Source organism: Chlamydotis macqueenii, chromosome 7 (genome assembly GCF_036417535.1).
Source record: "Chlamydotis macqueenii isolate bChlMac1 chromosome 7, bChlMac1.mat, whole genome shotgun sequence".
Lineage (NCBI taxonomy): Eukaryota > Metazoa > Chordata > Aves > Otidiformes > Otididae > Chlamydotis > Chlamydotis macqueenii.
The window spans coordinates 5,026,920-5,041,944 of NC_141562.1; the positions used below are offsets into that span (position 1 = coordinate 5,026,920).

Here is a 15,025-nt window from a genome sequence, read left to right on the forward strand (position 1 = left end):
ACTTACAGACACTATCCTTTCACAGGTATGCACTGACTGGTGCTGCTGCAACAAGGAACCTGCAGTCAGTTTTGTGCTATCTGCTCTTAAATACCATTGATGTAAGGCTAAAACATTTGGCTTCTCCTGTGTGGGCAGCAAATGGCAGCTGTATCAAAACGTGTCGCTTCTGGGAGGGAGTAGTGACTGCAGAGCTACTCTACAGATACAGGGAGAGCCTCTTTAGGATTACAAACAATGCTAAACAAACCCCTGAATCTTAGCATCACCACCAAGAGCAAATGGTCTGTTTTTCAATAGGTGCAGTGACTTCTAAACCAATTTTAATCCTCAGGTGTTCCTTTGGACCAACAGGACTCTGAAAAGCATCACCGGGACTGTTCAGATTGCATGATGCCTCCTGAGCTTGATGTCTGAGAGGCTAACATCCATGCATCAGTATAGCACAAAGACTTGTGTTCCTGATCCACAAGTGTTGCCTTCTCTCCTGCTTCTGATCTAGCACACTCAGCTAGTCTGAAGGATGTACAAAATCCCACAAGGCATAGAGGGGCATTAGTTACCTGAGAAACTCTGTTCGCATCTCACAGTAGACCTTTTCATAGCTGTAAAAGAGGCCATACCAAAATATGTAAGGCTCCTTTAACATTTATTGACATAAGCCAGATACAGCAGAATAGCAGCAATACTTGTGCTATACCAGGGAAATGGAAAAGGGATCATTTTCCATTTTAGTATCTTAATTTCTTGAGGGAAGTAACATAACAGGAGGGAAAGGTGGGACTGACTAGTACATCTTGACAGCAGGAAAATAGGAGAGGGGCCCCCTGAGTTGGAATGGTGTCCTCACAATCTACAGACTGTCCAGGGACAATCAGAAAAGCAAGGAGAAGCTGAGCTGCAGCAGCTACATGTTGCTGGCAGAAACTGCTGTTCAGCCTGTAGTGATTTCCTCTTGTTCTTTTCTGCTCTTGCTACCTGTTCACCAGCTTCCCCCTCTGTAGAGTAAGTTAAAAGGAAAGCAGAACGAAAGACAAGGCAGGTCACTACCCTGACAGTCGCTTTCTTCTCAACAGCCAGAGTGTGCCCCGTAAATGAAATGAAACCTATTAAACATTGCAAAACAAAATGTTTCTTCCACCTCAGATGTCTGCTTCAACCTTTTGCTTTTTCAGCTGAACACCTTGTTGAAATAGACATTTTCCTAAAGAAAAATCCTTTTGAAAAAAAAAGTTATTTGATTTACTTTCTAAATATAGATTAAATGAAGCTACATTTTTACAGAAAGTGTTTGTGCATGGACATTTTGACAGGCATTATTTCCAAGGCTTAGGGTCTTTCGTTTTCTATATTTGTTGTTGCAATAAATGCCTGTTTGCTTCAACTTTTATGTTTTTGTATATTGTATTGTATTTTGCAAGAGTATTTTATTTAAAAGCACAGTAAGGAAGGATTGTGGTAGAGATTAGAGCTGGGAGATATAGAGATCTTGAAGAACAATGAGTGATCTCTTATTGCAGAGCACAAAATTTTAATTATCACAGAATAGAACCACAGCATCATTAAGTTTGGAAGGCACCTCAAGAGATCACCAAGTCCAACCTCCTGCTCCAAGCAGAACCAACACTGAGTTCAGGTCAGGTTTTCTAGGGGTTTGTCCAGTCCTGAACACTTCCAAGCACAGATGAAAATTCCGCAATCTATATTTCACACTAAACCAAAATACTCTTACGAAGTGAGAAAACACGATTCATTTAATTTTCCATTACTCCTTCTTATCAGTGTGAATTGAGGAATTGACAAACTACAGCAGTTTTGACCTGGTAGTTGTCTCTTTACTTTATCTTTAAATCAGCTTGTGGAGGGCTGGAGACCAGACATTACTTTTCCTCTCAAAAGGAATGCTCACAGTACTCATTTCCAAGATAAGCACTTAATTACGGTTTATCAGGAGTTTTACTGCAAACTAAGCAAATACGAAATTGTTGGTAAACAGAGTTCAGATTTTAACCGATGCTATGTTCAGTCTACTTCAAAGGATCTTATAAAAGTCTCCCAGTGACTTGCACTGGATTTGGATCTGGTCTGCTGTGCACTGTTTTGAAATATAAATTATGCAAATTTAAGATAATGAGTTGCATTATTAGTATGCAGATACACAATAGTAGAAACATAAGGCTGGGAGATGCTTTGGGATGTCCTCTCACTTGTCCCTGGACAGGATCACCTGTGAAAATCCTGATGTATGTTTATCTATACTGTTCTGAAAGTCTTCCAATGACCAAGAGCCTTCCCAGACACTCTGTTTCAATGTCTCACAGTTAGAAACAGCAGCCTATTTTAAGTCCAGTACTTTGGCCTCATTAGCTGCGAATCCAGAAAACAAACTGTGCCCTTCATGCAAGGTTTTCTACATATTTGCAACTTATTAATATGTCTTTTTGTAGGAGCAAACAATACTGGTTCTTCAGTACTTCAACAGAAGTCATGTTTCAGAGCTCCCAAACTGATTTCTCCCTTCTTCAGTCTTCCCTGAATTGCTCTGCTCAACCAAGACCCAGTTGAGGTTTTACCAATGCCAAAACCTTATTCAGTTGAAATGCCAGGTATCCATAAGGGTTTACATTTAAACAGCATATTCCCTTTGTTGAATTTATCTAGATAATGCATATGCAAATAAGATTCAAAGGTAAACAAAAAGAAGTTGGAATATCTCAGTGAAAACTCAAATTCTGTGGTGGGTTGACCCTCTGACACCTGTTTCACAGTCCACTGGTCACCATCGCACAGGACATGAGATTCCACCCCAAGGTCACCACAAAGAACAAGCAAGCTTGCCCTCTTACAGTACTTGCCTTTATCACTTCTGTTTATGTTGGATTTCCCACAGCAAAAAAAAAATTTGAACTCATATCAGTAATAACGGCTTAGTGGTGATGCTGAAGAGGGAGTTTGGTTTTGGCTGGTCTTCCAGACTTTCGGGAATGTAATATCAAGCAGTGCGCTAGACAGGAAAGGGGCACAGACAGAGGTCACTAGGTATTTCTGTTTTATTTTTCAGTATCTAACTGCTCTTACTAGGCTTCGGTATCTTTTTTCCAAGCACACAGTTTATCAAACAACTGGACATAAATGCCACATATTGTAGCCACAGTTTTAAAACTAGTATTTTGGGAGCGTGCTGTCAAAGCAGGGCTGTTTGGATCCCGTCTACTCACATACAGCTGTCCAGGTTACTTGCCTCTCTGATAAACAGTTTAAAGCCATGACATGCACGGCTTATTCAGAATTCCCAAAACAGAGAGATGTTTCAGACTCTTAAAGAGCTTACATTTCCAGAGGTAAAATGGATGTGACAAAAATTACAGCCCACCATACTTCTGTTACAACATTTCTGCAAGTCTTCATAATAAAAGCAGAAATTATCTGAACAAATATATCCAGCTAAACTCAGAAACTCTGAGAAAACATGGCAGGGCTAAGTTCAAGCATATGAGGAAAAAAAAAAAAAAACTAACCCTGTAATATATTTTGTAGTGTATTTGATATCATGGAGTTGTCATGTGGTAAAAAACAAATTTAAAAAATCTTAGCCAAGTCCAAATAATCTAAAACAATTTTATGCAGGCTCTGAGTGGAAAAATAAGAATAAATGAAAGTAGTATGTTGTGTATAAAGAAGACTTTTGAGAGCCTCAAATTGTTCCAGTATGTCATAAGGTGGAAGTTTAGTATATGCATAGGTATTTGCAGAATGAACAACTAAGAATTACAATTTCTTCTATAGATATATTTAGGTGAAGAAATATGCACTATACAAAATGAATTAATGTATCAAAACATATCTCAAAGACAGAGAACTGAGGGGCTGTATATATATATATATAGAGAGAGAGAGAGGTTTGTTTTCTGGAGTGCCACATGCAGTTTGAAAATAATTCCATACAGTAGAGATTAACAGCTTTTTCCTCTTTGTAATACAGGCATACAGGTTCTTTATTGGTACTGGTCCTATTAAAATCACTGCTACTGCACCAGAGACGAATTTACCTGTCATTTTCTTTTATTACATGTCCCATATTTTCATCTTTTTCTCTGTAAGAGGAATATTAATTTTAGTGATTCAAATACTGCTTCATTCATATCAGGGATTGCACAGCCAGGCCTCTAATAACTCTCTAAGCAACAAAATTGAAGCATAAACAAGAGACACTTGTACAGCACTATAGCAAACGCCAGCAAGTATACTCCAATCAAAAACTATGGTGGAGCCCGCAAAATGGAGCCATACAGGGTTTCAAATTCCTGAGGGACTGGAGAGCTTGACCCCACATCGTATAGCTGAATAAGAATTCTAGTATTTCACTCAGTTCAATGGGAAAAAGACATGTTCTTTTGGAAGCCATCACCTGATATCCAAGAGACTACTGTAAAATGTAGCAACTGTCAAAAATGATTCAAACATCATCTTCCACTTAAAAGAAAGAAAAATTTCAAGATGTTTGTGTTTGTTTTGCTTTTCTTTTTTAAATTAAGATCTCTAAGCCAAAACCCATAAAGGTAAAATATTTCTATCTTTGTAAAGGTGGCAGCTTGTTCATCATGGCCATTGTAGCCGTTCTTTGGTACCTGGAGGAAGCACAGCTCTGGACTCCTTGCATTTTGCGGACGTTTGACATCCTTGCAAAACCATAAGGCACAAGACAAATCAGATTAATGCTTCAGGCATGAGAGTTGCTGCAATCTTGCAGCCAAACAGCTGCCTGCTGAGCCAAGTCTACTGCCAAAGAGCCACTATATCTGACCACAGGGAGGGACAGCTTCAGGGCAGCATGATCTGGCAGACCAAGCTATGGACTAAGAAGAAAGGACTAAACTCAGCTTGACACTGATTTCTTTCACATCCTGCATGAAACCACAAAAGCAAATCTATGCAGACTCAAGCAGCCACAGTAATTGTCTACTACTTCCATTGACTTGAATACGTGTTCTCAAGGGACTTCAGTTTTACAAGATCTGCTTCAAAGATCACTGTTGGCAATGGAAAGACTCTCACTGTTGGCCTCATTGCTATGGATCATGCCATACATTTCATTCACAGATTTTAAAATGCAGTGCAAAATGAGGCTAATATTTTTCCCCATTACATATACATCTGTGCTAGTGTGTCTGTACTTCTATGAGCACACACATGCATTTTCCTCTATAAGTATAGGGTAAAATCAGGAAACACACTGTGTAACAGTTCTGTATCTCCCAGGGACTGGACTAAGTAGTTGTAGTGCACCAGGGATTTGACTACAGAATGGTGATACTTGCCTGTATTTTTTTTTTTTTTTTACTAAGTCTCTATGATGTGAGAGTTTCTTGCCTGTGTACAAATTTATAGGTGGTGTCAGAAAGATTTTTTTTCAGAGAGCTTGGGGCTGGCACAGGGATCAGAGCAGTCTCCTTGTTCGGCATTCAGAAGAACATGGCTGGAACCATGTATTTTTTGAATGACTAGGCCTGCACATATTTTCGCAAAAAGATTTGACAGCCTTGAACAAAGTTAGGACAGAGAGACCAGTAGATGGAACTGATGCTTGGCAGAAACACGAGGTAGGGCACTTTGGAAACTTTGAATACAGAGATGCTTTGCTGAAGCTCTGAGCTTGGACCTCTACAAATACAAACTTTGTTGCTGCCTTTGCTGTTGGTCCATTACTGCCCAAAGTAACAAGAGGAATGACACATCAATAAAGGAAGTCTAGGATCTGTGTCCACGTATTTCCTTCCCAAAGAAGATTTGGAACCATGGCAAAGGTTCAATAAGTAACTTCTTAGAACCGGAACTAGATGGTGTTATTCACAAATGTCCATATATACTGTATCTAACACCCTACCCCGTTATCCTGTACTTTCTGAGTATTAAACCGAAACGATAGTTCTAGGTTTAGGATGACGACATCATGGAAGGGTGGTAATGTCAAAAACATCTCTGTTCTCTAAAGGAGCAAGATTCATTCTGTATAGGTCATGCATAGTATGAATGATCCCACTGTTTATGTTTTGTAGGATTAAAAAATATAGACTACAGTGATAATGGGTGAAAACAGACAATATAACTGTTTAAAAAAGGTCTTCTATGAGTTTCTATCTGTTAAATAAATAAATATCATAAAGTATCATATATCTGAACTGTTACTGGTGCAAAGCTCATCATTATTTGTCCTGACAAACAAAAGAAAACCTATGGTTATCATGTGTATGCAAGATATACACTGGCACAGTACCTTTGAGTACACAACAAAGTTTTAACAAATCTATGTAAGAATGTATTTATATATCATGCAACTAACCACCTTCCTTGCTATTTAAAGAAAAATATTTTGTATATTTGATAGTACTGGCAATGATAATTTAAGAGCACCACTATATTAAGTTTAAGAGCACTGCTTTTAACCTTTATTAAGTTTAAGAGTACTGCTTTTAACCTTCATTCTCTAGACATTTTTCAATTCATTGAAGTCAATGACAGCTCTGTCTATATGTGAAAGAACATCAGAGAGGTGTGAGTAAGATGTTATTGTTTAAGCCACTGAAGCTCAAAAATTATTTTGGAGAAAACGTAGGTACACTATAAAGATAATGCTAAAGATAAAAAGTGCTGTGTTTTTTGTAGATGTAATAATTGCAACAAACAGTTTTTGCAAGTGTAGGCAAATTGGAAATCATGAATTGCAGTCATAGCATTGCTCAAATTTCTGGTAGTTTCTAAAACAGAAAACACACTTTCTATTACTACCGATCACACAAACTGCGTGCTAAAAGAATACGTTTGCTAAATCGTGTTTCAATTTCCAAACAGATAATTTTGGACAGGATATTGGACAAACTTGCAGATACCTGAGGTACTCAAATACTAAAGCTGGCCTTTTTTATTTGTAATTATTTAACTTGCTAGAATATGATCATCACTTACCATATAAATCTGAACTGATACATTTATTTTCACCAGTATGGTATTCCATCAACTTTTACAGCAACAGAAAAAGAACATGTCTTCACCGTGTTTACAATAAGCAGAATTAAGGGAGGATATAAAGTCTCAAAGTTCTTACACAATTTCTTTGTTATGCAGGAAAAACTCCATAAAACACTCCATTTCAAAATATGTTTCTTATTAGGCAGTTACATAAAAAGAAAATTAAAATACCGTATGATTTACTGATAGGCATTTTGTCCAAATCAGATTAGTTTATCTCTTTTCTCTATCCAAATTTAAGTGCTATAAAAATGCATAGCTACAGTCCTTTTTTTGGTAGGATTTGCAAAACAACTTTCATTTTTGGCAGCACTAGAAAAACTAAGTATTAAAATTTAAGCTACTAAGTAGTGCATTATCATGTTCAAAATAAGAAATCAGTCATTGTCAAAAGCAGTGGTAACCGATGGAGTCTTTCTAGCAAAGGCCGGATCCTGCTGTTGGTACTCCCCTCTTGTGCACAATGTTTTCAATGTTTTGAACATAACTCGTACACAGGGTCATCCCCTGTAGATCTGCCCTCAAATTTAAATGAAATAAGGGAAGTGCTTAAGTTTCTGTGATTGCTTAAGTCTGCTCTTTTTCACACTTACATGCTGACTAGACCATAAAACACTTGTGTTAGATATCTCAAATAAAGCAGAACTAATTTCATATCACATGTTCCTTAACCAACATAAACTTTGATCTATAGCAAGAGATACGTGCACGCACAGCAAAAGGCACTGATGAGATCTGTTCTGGGATGCCATACGTCCATGTAGACATGCATGCGCAAGGAGATGAAAAGAACAGAAGACAGTCATAAGAAGCATTGAAGAACAGAGACTCTATCTACTTTTTGTTGAGAAGACTGAGAAAACCTGGCTTGGTTAGCCTTACAGAATGAATAATGAAAGAGGATATGATTGCAGTCTATTAATACATCCTGAGATAAACACCAGGGAGGGAGAAGAGCTATTTCAGTAGAGGACAATGTTGGCAAGAGAACAAATGACTATAAAGTGGCCACAAGTTACACTTATCCTGGAAACTCGAAGATTTCTAATTAGGAGAGGACTGAGGTTCTGGAGCAGCTTCCCACATCAGCAGTAGTGAGGGCAAAATACTGAAATACTTCCCACTAAAACTTGATCAGTTTATAAAAGGGACTGTATGATATGGCCACCTGTAACTGTAGAAGACTGTGTGCAGTGAGCAAGCAGATGCCTCCCGGTCCTGTGTTCCTTCAGTCATTACTTACTAGCTCATAGGCCAGCCACAGAGTACACTCTGTAGGAAGTCTTATTTCGGGTTCACAGATAAATTGAAGATGTTACTAGTGAAATCTAAAAAAAATTACAATGGATATGCAATTTAAATAAATTAATCTTCCTACAGGTATATTAATTTGTTTCTATCTCCTGGACTTCTGTGGGTTTGTCTTTAATTTTCATTAACTGTTCTTTAACCTCTAATGCCTCAAACTGTAAAAATACCTACGGAATAAATAATGCATTTTCTGTTCCAACTCTGACACATTCACTTGGAACCATCTGTGCGAGCTGCAGCTTGCACGTAGTGATCATCAAGGGACCTGCTGCATTCATTCGGTTTCTTACGCAGCACAGCACAGCCAGCTCCCACAGCTCAGCACTCTATTTCTTTCTGCTGTATATTTAGTAGCTGTAGTTCTAACCTCCTTGTCAAGTAATGCATGCTATTATGTGGGTCCTATCTCTGCATTTCGCTGTAACGTGCTAAACTAAGTACATTAAACACATAAGTATGTAAAATGGAGTATTTTTGATCTCCTAACAAGGAAAAATTCATATATTTTTCCTAAAGAATACTGCCTTACTCTACATATAATGGAATAATATGAAGTAAAAATATCATCAAGTGCCACACCCAACACTGGAAATGTACTTTAATTCCACAGTTTTTGTTAGAATTATTGAAAGATATACAGCTAAAGTCCATGAAGAAAACAGTTTAGTCTATGCATAACAGCAGAAGGAATATAGTCAGCTAAAGCTCATCTGACATTAGATGTGATTTCATGCTGACCCTGCTCAGCTGGCAGATGCTTTTCTGCCTGTGTTTTGGCTTATATGTCTGACATCCTCAACAGCGAATTAACTGTAGTTAATTCTATGCAGATTAATTCTGCTGAAAGTCACATGTTAAGAGGGTAGGAGGTTAAAACTATAGTGAAGTGGATGCCGGTAATGTCCACATCTGAATTTCTAGAGTATTGGCAGCACGTTCATTTCCTTGGGACTCTATATAGAATATTGTTGGAATTGTGAAAGTTTAAGCCAGCAACACGCCGGCATCCAGCTGAAACTTGAGAGGATGGAGAAACTGCGCACACTGTGGCTTGGAGCCTCAGAAAAAAAACCCCTGCAGATTGGTGAGTGGTTTTTGTGCACACTAGTTTATACTTCTTTTCTAAGGAAATAAATATTGCCAGTTTTGCCACTGCAAAAAAGTTCTGAGAGTCGAAGCCTGCTACACTTGCCAAGTATAGCAAACCTCTTCTATGAGACAGGAGACATTTTGCACTAAATAGACTTGGAGCTTGTTTTACTGCAACACCAATTCAAAGTACTCATCCAGTGTAAGTTTTTTCTCCTTTAGCATATGTAACTTGTTATATTTTTATTAAGCACCGTTGCCAAACTGACTATAGAGTGTGCTGCTTGAAAATGTATTTTACATTATCTCTGTGATAGAAAATTGCATAGTAGCTATTTTAAAAGTTTCTAAAATCTACTTACCATGTGCCTAGATGAATATTTTTTGTAATTCTTATTAGACAAATGAAATAGCATATTTTTTTCCATCAGCATTGTGATAAAGAATAGGTTAAAAAAACACATGGCTAGCTTGGCACTTTGTCAAGACATTTCTTCAGTGCTATTCACTATTTCAGTCAAATTCTGTGTTACTAAATCAAGGAATAGAGAAAATTTTCATGAAGATTTTTCCAGAACATTATCTATTCCTTACCTGCGGGCAGTCTTTGATGTAGTGTCCCTTGTTAAAGCAGAGGTGGCACAGGTAGTTAGGAGGTGGCCTCTTGCTGGGTTTTCTGGCTTCTGAAGAAAGGGATAGGTCAGAGAAATGCTCAGTGAGGGAGCTTAACCCATCCACAATGTTATTAAGAGAGCCATAAGGCGATGCACTCTTGTACAGACTGCTGCTCAGAGCCTGCAAAAGAAAAGAGAAAACTCACATGAAACATAAGACTGTATTAATGATTATTCTGAGACTGATCTGCATAGGGGAAGAATAAAAACAGCAGAAAAAAAATGTGGATTTTTTTTTTCACTAAGAACATAGTTGCATATTTGAGGAGAGCAATATACAGGTCGTTAATAAAGAGGATTCTGAAGGCAGTGCAATGGAGTTGGCCACCCCACTGATGAGGAAACTATTGAACTTGCCATGGTTCCCTAAGTCCAACCTCTCCACTAAGCAACAATTGCTTTCTTGTGTTTGATCATACTACAGTCATGGTATGGTTAGAATAGGCAGGCAAAAAGCTGGAAGAACAACCTACAAAAAGAAACATTTTTGTCTCCAGAACTACTTATGCAAACAAGACTAAAGTCAAGGAAAGGAAAAGAATATCAAGAAAAATGTAGAGTAATTTTTAATTTCCAATCTGGTTAATGAGACAGTCAACGTAGAGTCTTGTGTTCAAACAATAACAACAAATATTCAGACCTATGTCTGTTTTGGATTTTCTAAGGGGAAACCTGCTGTGATTTAAACACTTCCTGATAAAGAGTAAATACCTAGATTTTGTACTTCACCTCAATAGGATCTTCACTCTCTCAATCTGCAAATCAAAATCAGGAGCTCCTAATTTGCCATTCTTTAGTTTTGGAACAGCAGGAAACCCATAATCGAAATAGCTAATCTCCCTAGTAGAGATAACAAGGATTCATTCACTTTAATGTGGTAAGGCTCAAAGGAAACTGTGTAGCAGGAGTTTAAAAAGTAAATAATAACTTATTTCAAAAAACCAGCAACATGGTAATGAACCACTGTAGAAACAGGACCAAATATTGACAGTCCTCTCCACCCTGAAATGATGGGACACATTTCACAGGGTGTTTCTATGTTAGGTCTGATACACCTCACAATAATGTGATGCTCATGTCATTCTCCTGGCATCAGGGAATTACTGCTGGCTTATGGGAAAGTGAGATAAGAAGAGATCTGATCTGTGCCTCTGTGGAGACCTTGTTTTTCAGGGTATTAAATCCAAATATTTCAATGGAGTCTTTATGTATGTCATGTATTGAAATTTATTTGAGAGTTTGTGAAATAAATCTGAAATAGAATTACATTTATCTGAGAGACCTCAAACATTCAGGATGTCTGCACAGTGAGTGCATTTTCTGAGTAACAGTCACCCACCCTCATGACAGTCAAACACAACGTGCTGAGCTCCACTGACCCCTCTTACACAGCTGAAGCAGGATCAATTTGAAGGGCCACAGAGTAGAGTCTGATCTTACACGGGACTTCACACATGTCCTGGCACTGTCCATCAGCACAGCACAGTTCCAAGCTGGTGCGAGACGTTATGGCTGCTGAGAGACACTTTGTTTCTACATTAAATCTGTACATCCTAAAAGGAAAAGCTACTTCAAAAACTAACAAGAAGGTTTTACCTGCTTTAGTCATCAAGCAACCACAGATACTTCCAATGGTCATTGGAATTTATTTTCTAGGATTTATTGGACACTATTGGAATGAGAAACTCTTGGCATCAAATTGCTGAAAGGAAGGGGAAGCGCTATGGACGCCAAAATAGTATTAATTAAGGGTCTTCAAGAAGTTCTTGTCTCCCTAGGAGCCACTTTCTCTTACATACACTTGGAATAACACAAAATCTTTCTTTTTAAGAGCCCCTCTTGCCAAGAGATTCTTAAAGTACCTCACGTGCATTACACCCATCAGTAACTTTCCAAATTCGCTATTACCTGATTTTTATAGAAGAATGTATGAACACATAGAATGTGTGAAATCACAAATTCTTTACCCGTTGCATAAATCTAGAACATCCCCTGAGAATATAGAACTCCTGACTATCATGAGGCTGCTCTTTCTGCCCTCAGAGCCAGCCCAGTGACAAAACAAAACATACCTATCTGTTGCCTTCAGTAGGCTTTGAACTGGACACATGGCTCGCAGAGGTGAATATTTTCTACATATCTTCTACACTGAGCTATTATCCCCATTATAAGGGAGAAATTTGGCACCATAACTGGATATTATGTAATTTGCTCCTCCACTAACCTTTCTTGGTACGGTTCAGGTCAATACGGAAACGTAAGGGTCGCAATGACTGCAGTTTTGCCCACTCCGTCAGCAAACTTTTTTTACAAACTTTTGTTTGTTCGAACCATGGCAGCCAGAAGCCATGTCAAAGGCCAGGATCCCATCAGCCTACAGGCTATACCAACACCAAATCATAACCCTAGCAGCCACCAACAGCTCTGTAGCCAAAGTATGACATATGGCTCTGAAAGTGGCTATCTGGTTCAGCTGGCAGGGCATTTGTGCGATATGTGGCAAAGCTGGATGCGGCAAAACATCCAGTCTACATATGCCACCATGAAACGCTTCCCTATAATCATGTTGAGGCCCAGTGTTAAAAAAGGAAAAAGCACAAATATAACATCCCAGAAGACGACAGTAGAGGAGAAGATGGACATTGCCAACGTCACTGGTGCTTCAAAGAACAATTAATTCATTAAGGAAAATTCCTAGATGATCCCAAGATGCAGCCCATCCCTCCTGGCATAGAGTCAGGGAAACTGCCTCAACAGTTCCTGCCAATCTGACCTGGAAAATGGTCTTAAATCAGTTTAACTCCAAGTCGATGTGAAAAACACATCAATCTGGCACTTGAAAGATGCTATAAAGAGCACCAGCGTAAGCTGTGCTACATCCTGTCACTGGCTGTGGAAATCTCCAGTTCCTCAGGAGATGAGGAAAAAAGTCATTCCAAAAAGCCAAGTTATATAATAAGGGTGGTGGTGGGAAAGTTCATCCTAGCCCCTGGAATCTAATAGCGAAAGCCCAGGAACACGTAATAAATATGATGGAAACAAATGGTGATTTAGCCACTTTGTCTTTGCAGAAGACAAAGAGTGAATTAATATTGTTGAGATACATAAAACGGTATTTTTTTTGTCTGGGGAAGTTAATTGAGCAAATTTGCAATTCAGCCCCTACTAGCTGTTTGCACTGCTGCAAAGGGGAGTTTTAAGAAGGGTTTTGAGTTTTGAATTAGTTTCACACTCAAAAGGGATGTCCAGGGGATTATCAGAGTGACAGGGAGAATGCTGATGGTCTCATATAGACAACAGTAGAAAGGAAAAGAGAGGAAGAAGCAAATGCATTCAAACTCATTCTGGTCTTGAGTGTATTGGTACACATCTGGGAGGTGGCAGGGAGACTGCTCCTCTGATGAGTTCCACCAAAAGCAGTGACTGCTTTGTGTTCACAATGTACCACCAGCAAAGCTAACCTATTTCTTTAGAAAGAAGACACCACCTTAAAACAAAAGATAATGCCTTTCACTTGGAGTCCCATTTTGAGATATGATAGGGTAGAAAGGATTTGGCAGTGAAAGGGTTAGTGCTCTCAAGGAGCCAAAGACCACACTGCAGGTTCTAATTACAAGGCTCATCAGGCCAGCTGTAATGAATCCAGGATTTCTTTATCTTGCTGTACTGAGAGGATGGGAGAGCTGGTGGTTAAACTTTGCAACTGGCTTGGTGGGAAGCTCAAGCTGATAATGTAAGTTAGTTTGTTGGTTTTGGTTGCTTCCTGTGAAACTTGTTGACTTAGTTGAATATGAACCAAACTGAAAATCTAGTTTTGTACTTTCCAAAGGTAACCTCTCTGCTCAGTAGATCTTTAAACTGTATCTGTTGGTGGTGTTGGGAAGTAAGGCTTCCTTTGTTATTTGTTTGCTAAGCGCTTCCAGTTAAATGGCACATAATCCGTAAGGTTACAGTGTGGTCCTTTGCAAAATAGTCAGCTATTGTCTTCTGTAGTGGTGTTACTTTGATTTCCAGTTGGGTAACATATGTGAGTGACTCAAGAGTTCCAGCATCTAACTCACCTCTAAGAAATTCCTAGTTATGTGAATGATCTGGCAAATGCTCTTGATTCCCTTGGCTGGTCCCTGCCTTTCAGAGACAGCTTTTGGGACTGATGTGCCAAGAGGTGGGTAAGGAAATACTGAAACAGAATTTATTTCTTCAGCTTGTTTTTCAGTGATAGTATAGTATTGAAAATAAAGACAATGGTACTGTTAGGAATATGCAATGCAACATCTGAACAAATAGGTAGTGAGTCTTTTTTTCCAATTTTCCCATTTGTATGGCTGTACTTTTAGCTGTAAAGGTTTTGTATTCTTTTAACGTGGAGTAGAAAGCACAGATACCATGAAAGCATCTCAACTGCAACAACCCTTAATTCTGCCCAGAAGTGATGGGATTACTTATTTTCCTGAACAGCTGATATTAGTAAGCGAGAGCAACCTGTTTATGTGGGAACGGCACCTTGTTATTAGGATTTATGGGGGTTTAGAAGCAAAGCTTTTAGGAACGGGGCTGGAAATATAGAAGCGTATCTAGAAAACTCAGTTTCTGCCCTAAGTTCAGTCTGTGGCTCTTGGACCTTCAAGCAGTGACGAAGTGGTACATATCCAGCTCATTTTAGTGGTTGATGGGCTGTGCCTGGCCAGTACATTCATTTGGTGCTCTTGGGGTTATTTGGTTTTATTTTTATTTTAGAATTATACTTTAAAACAATTATACTTTAAAAACAATATTATACTTCAAAAACAACTTCGCCTGCCCCTTTGAAGACCTCCTTCTCCCACACTCATTCAAAAAAAATAAACTACAATCGTACCCATACACAATATATGACCAGTTAAAATAGAAAGAAAAGTTTAAACCAACTGAACAAGCAGGAAGAA

The 15,025-nt window shown here is 38.5% G+C and overlaps 1 protein-coding gene across 1 annotated transcript in view; it reads right to left on the minus strand.

Moving 5' to 3' along the window:
- The window catches only part of ZCCHC24 (zinc finger CCHC-type containing 24), a 110,538-nt gene that overhangs the window by 82,785 nt on the left and 12,728 nt on the right, over positions 1 to 15,025 (minus strand). The window contains exon 2 of the mRNA XM_086752054.1: positions 10,021 to 10,221. Within this exon, the coding sequence (XP_086608180.1) occupies positions 10,021 to 10,221 (201 nt within the window). The remainder of the gene's footprint in view (positions 1 to 10,020; positions 10,222 to 15,025) is intronic.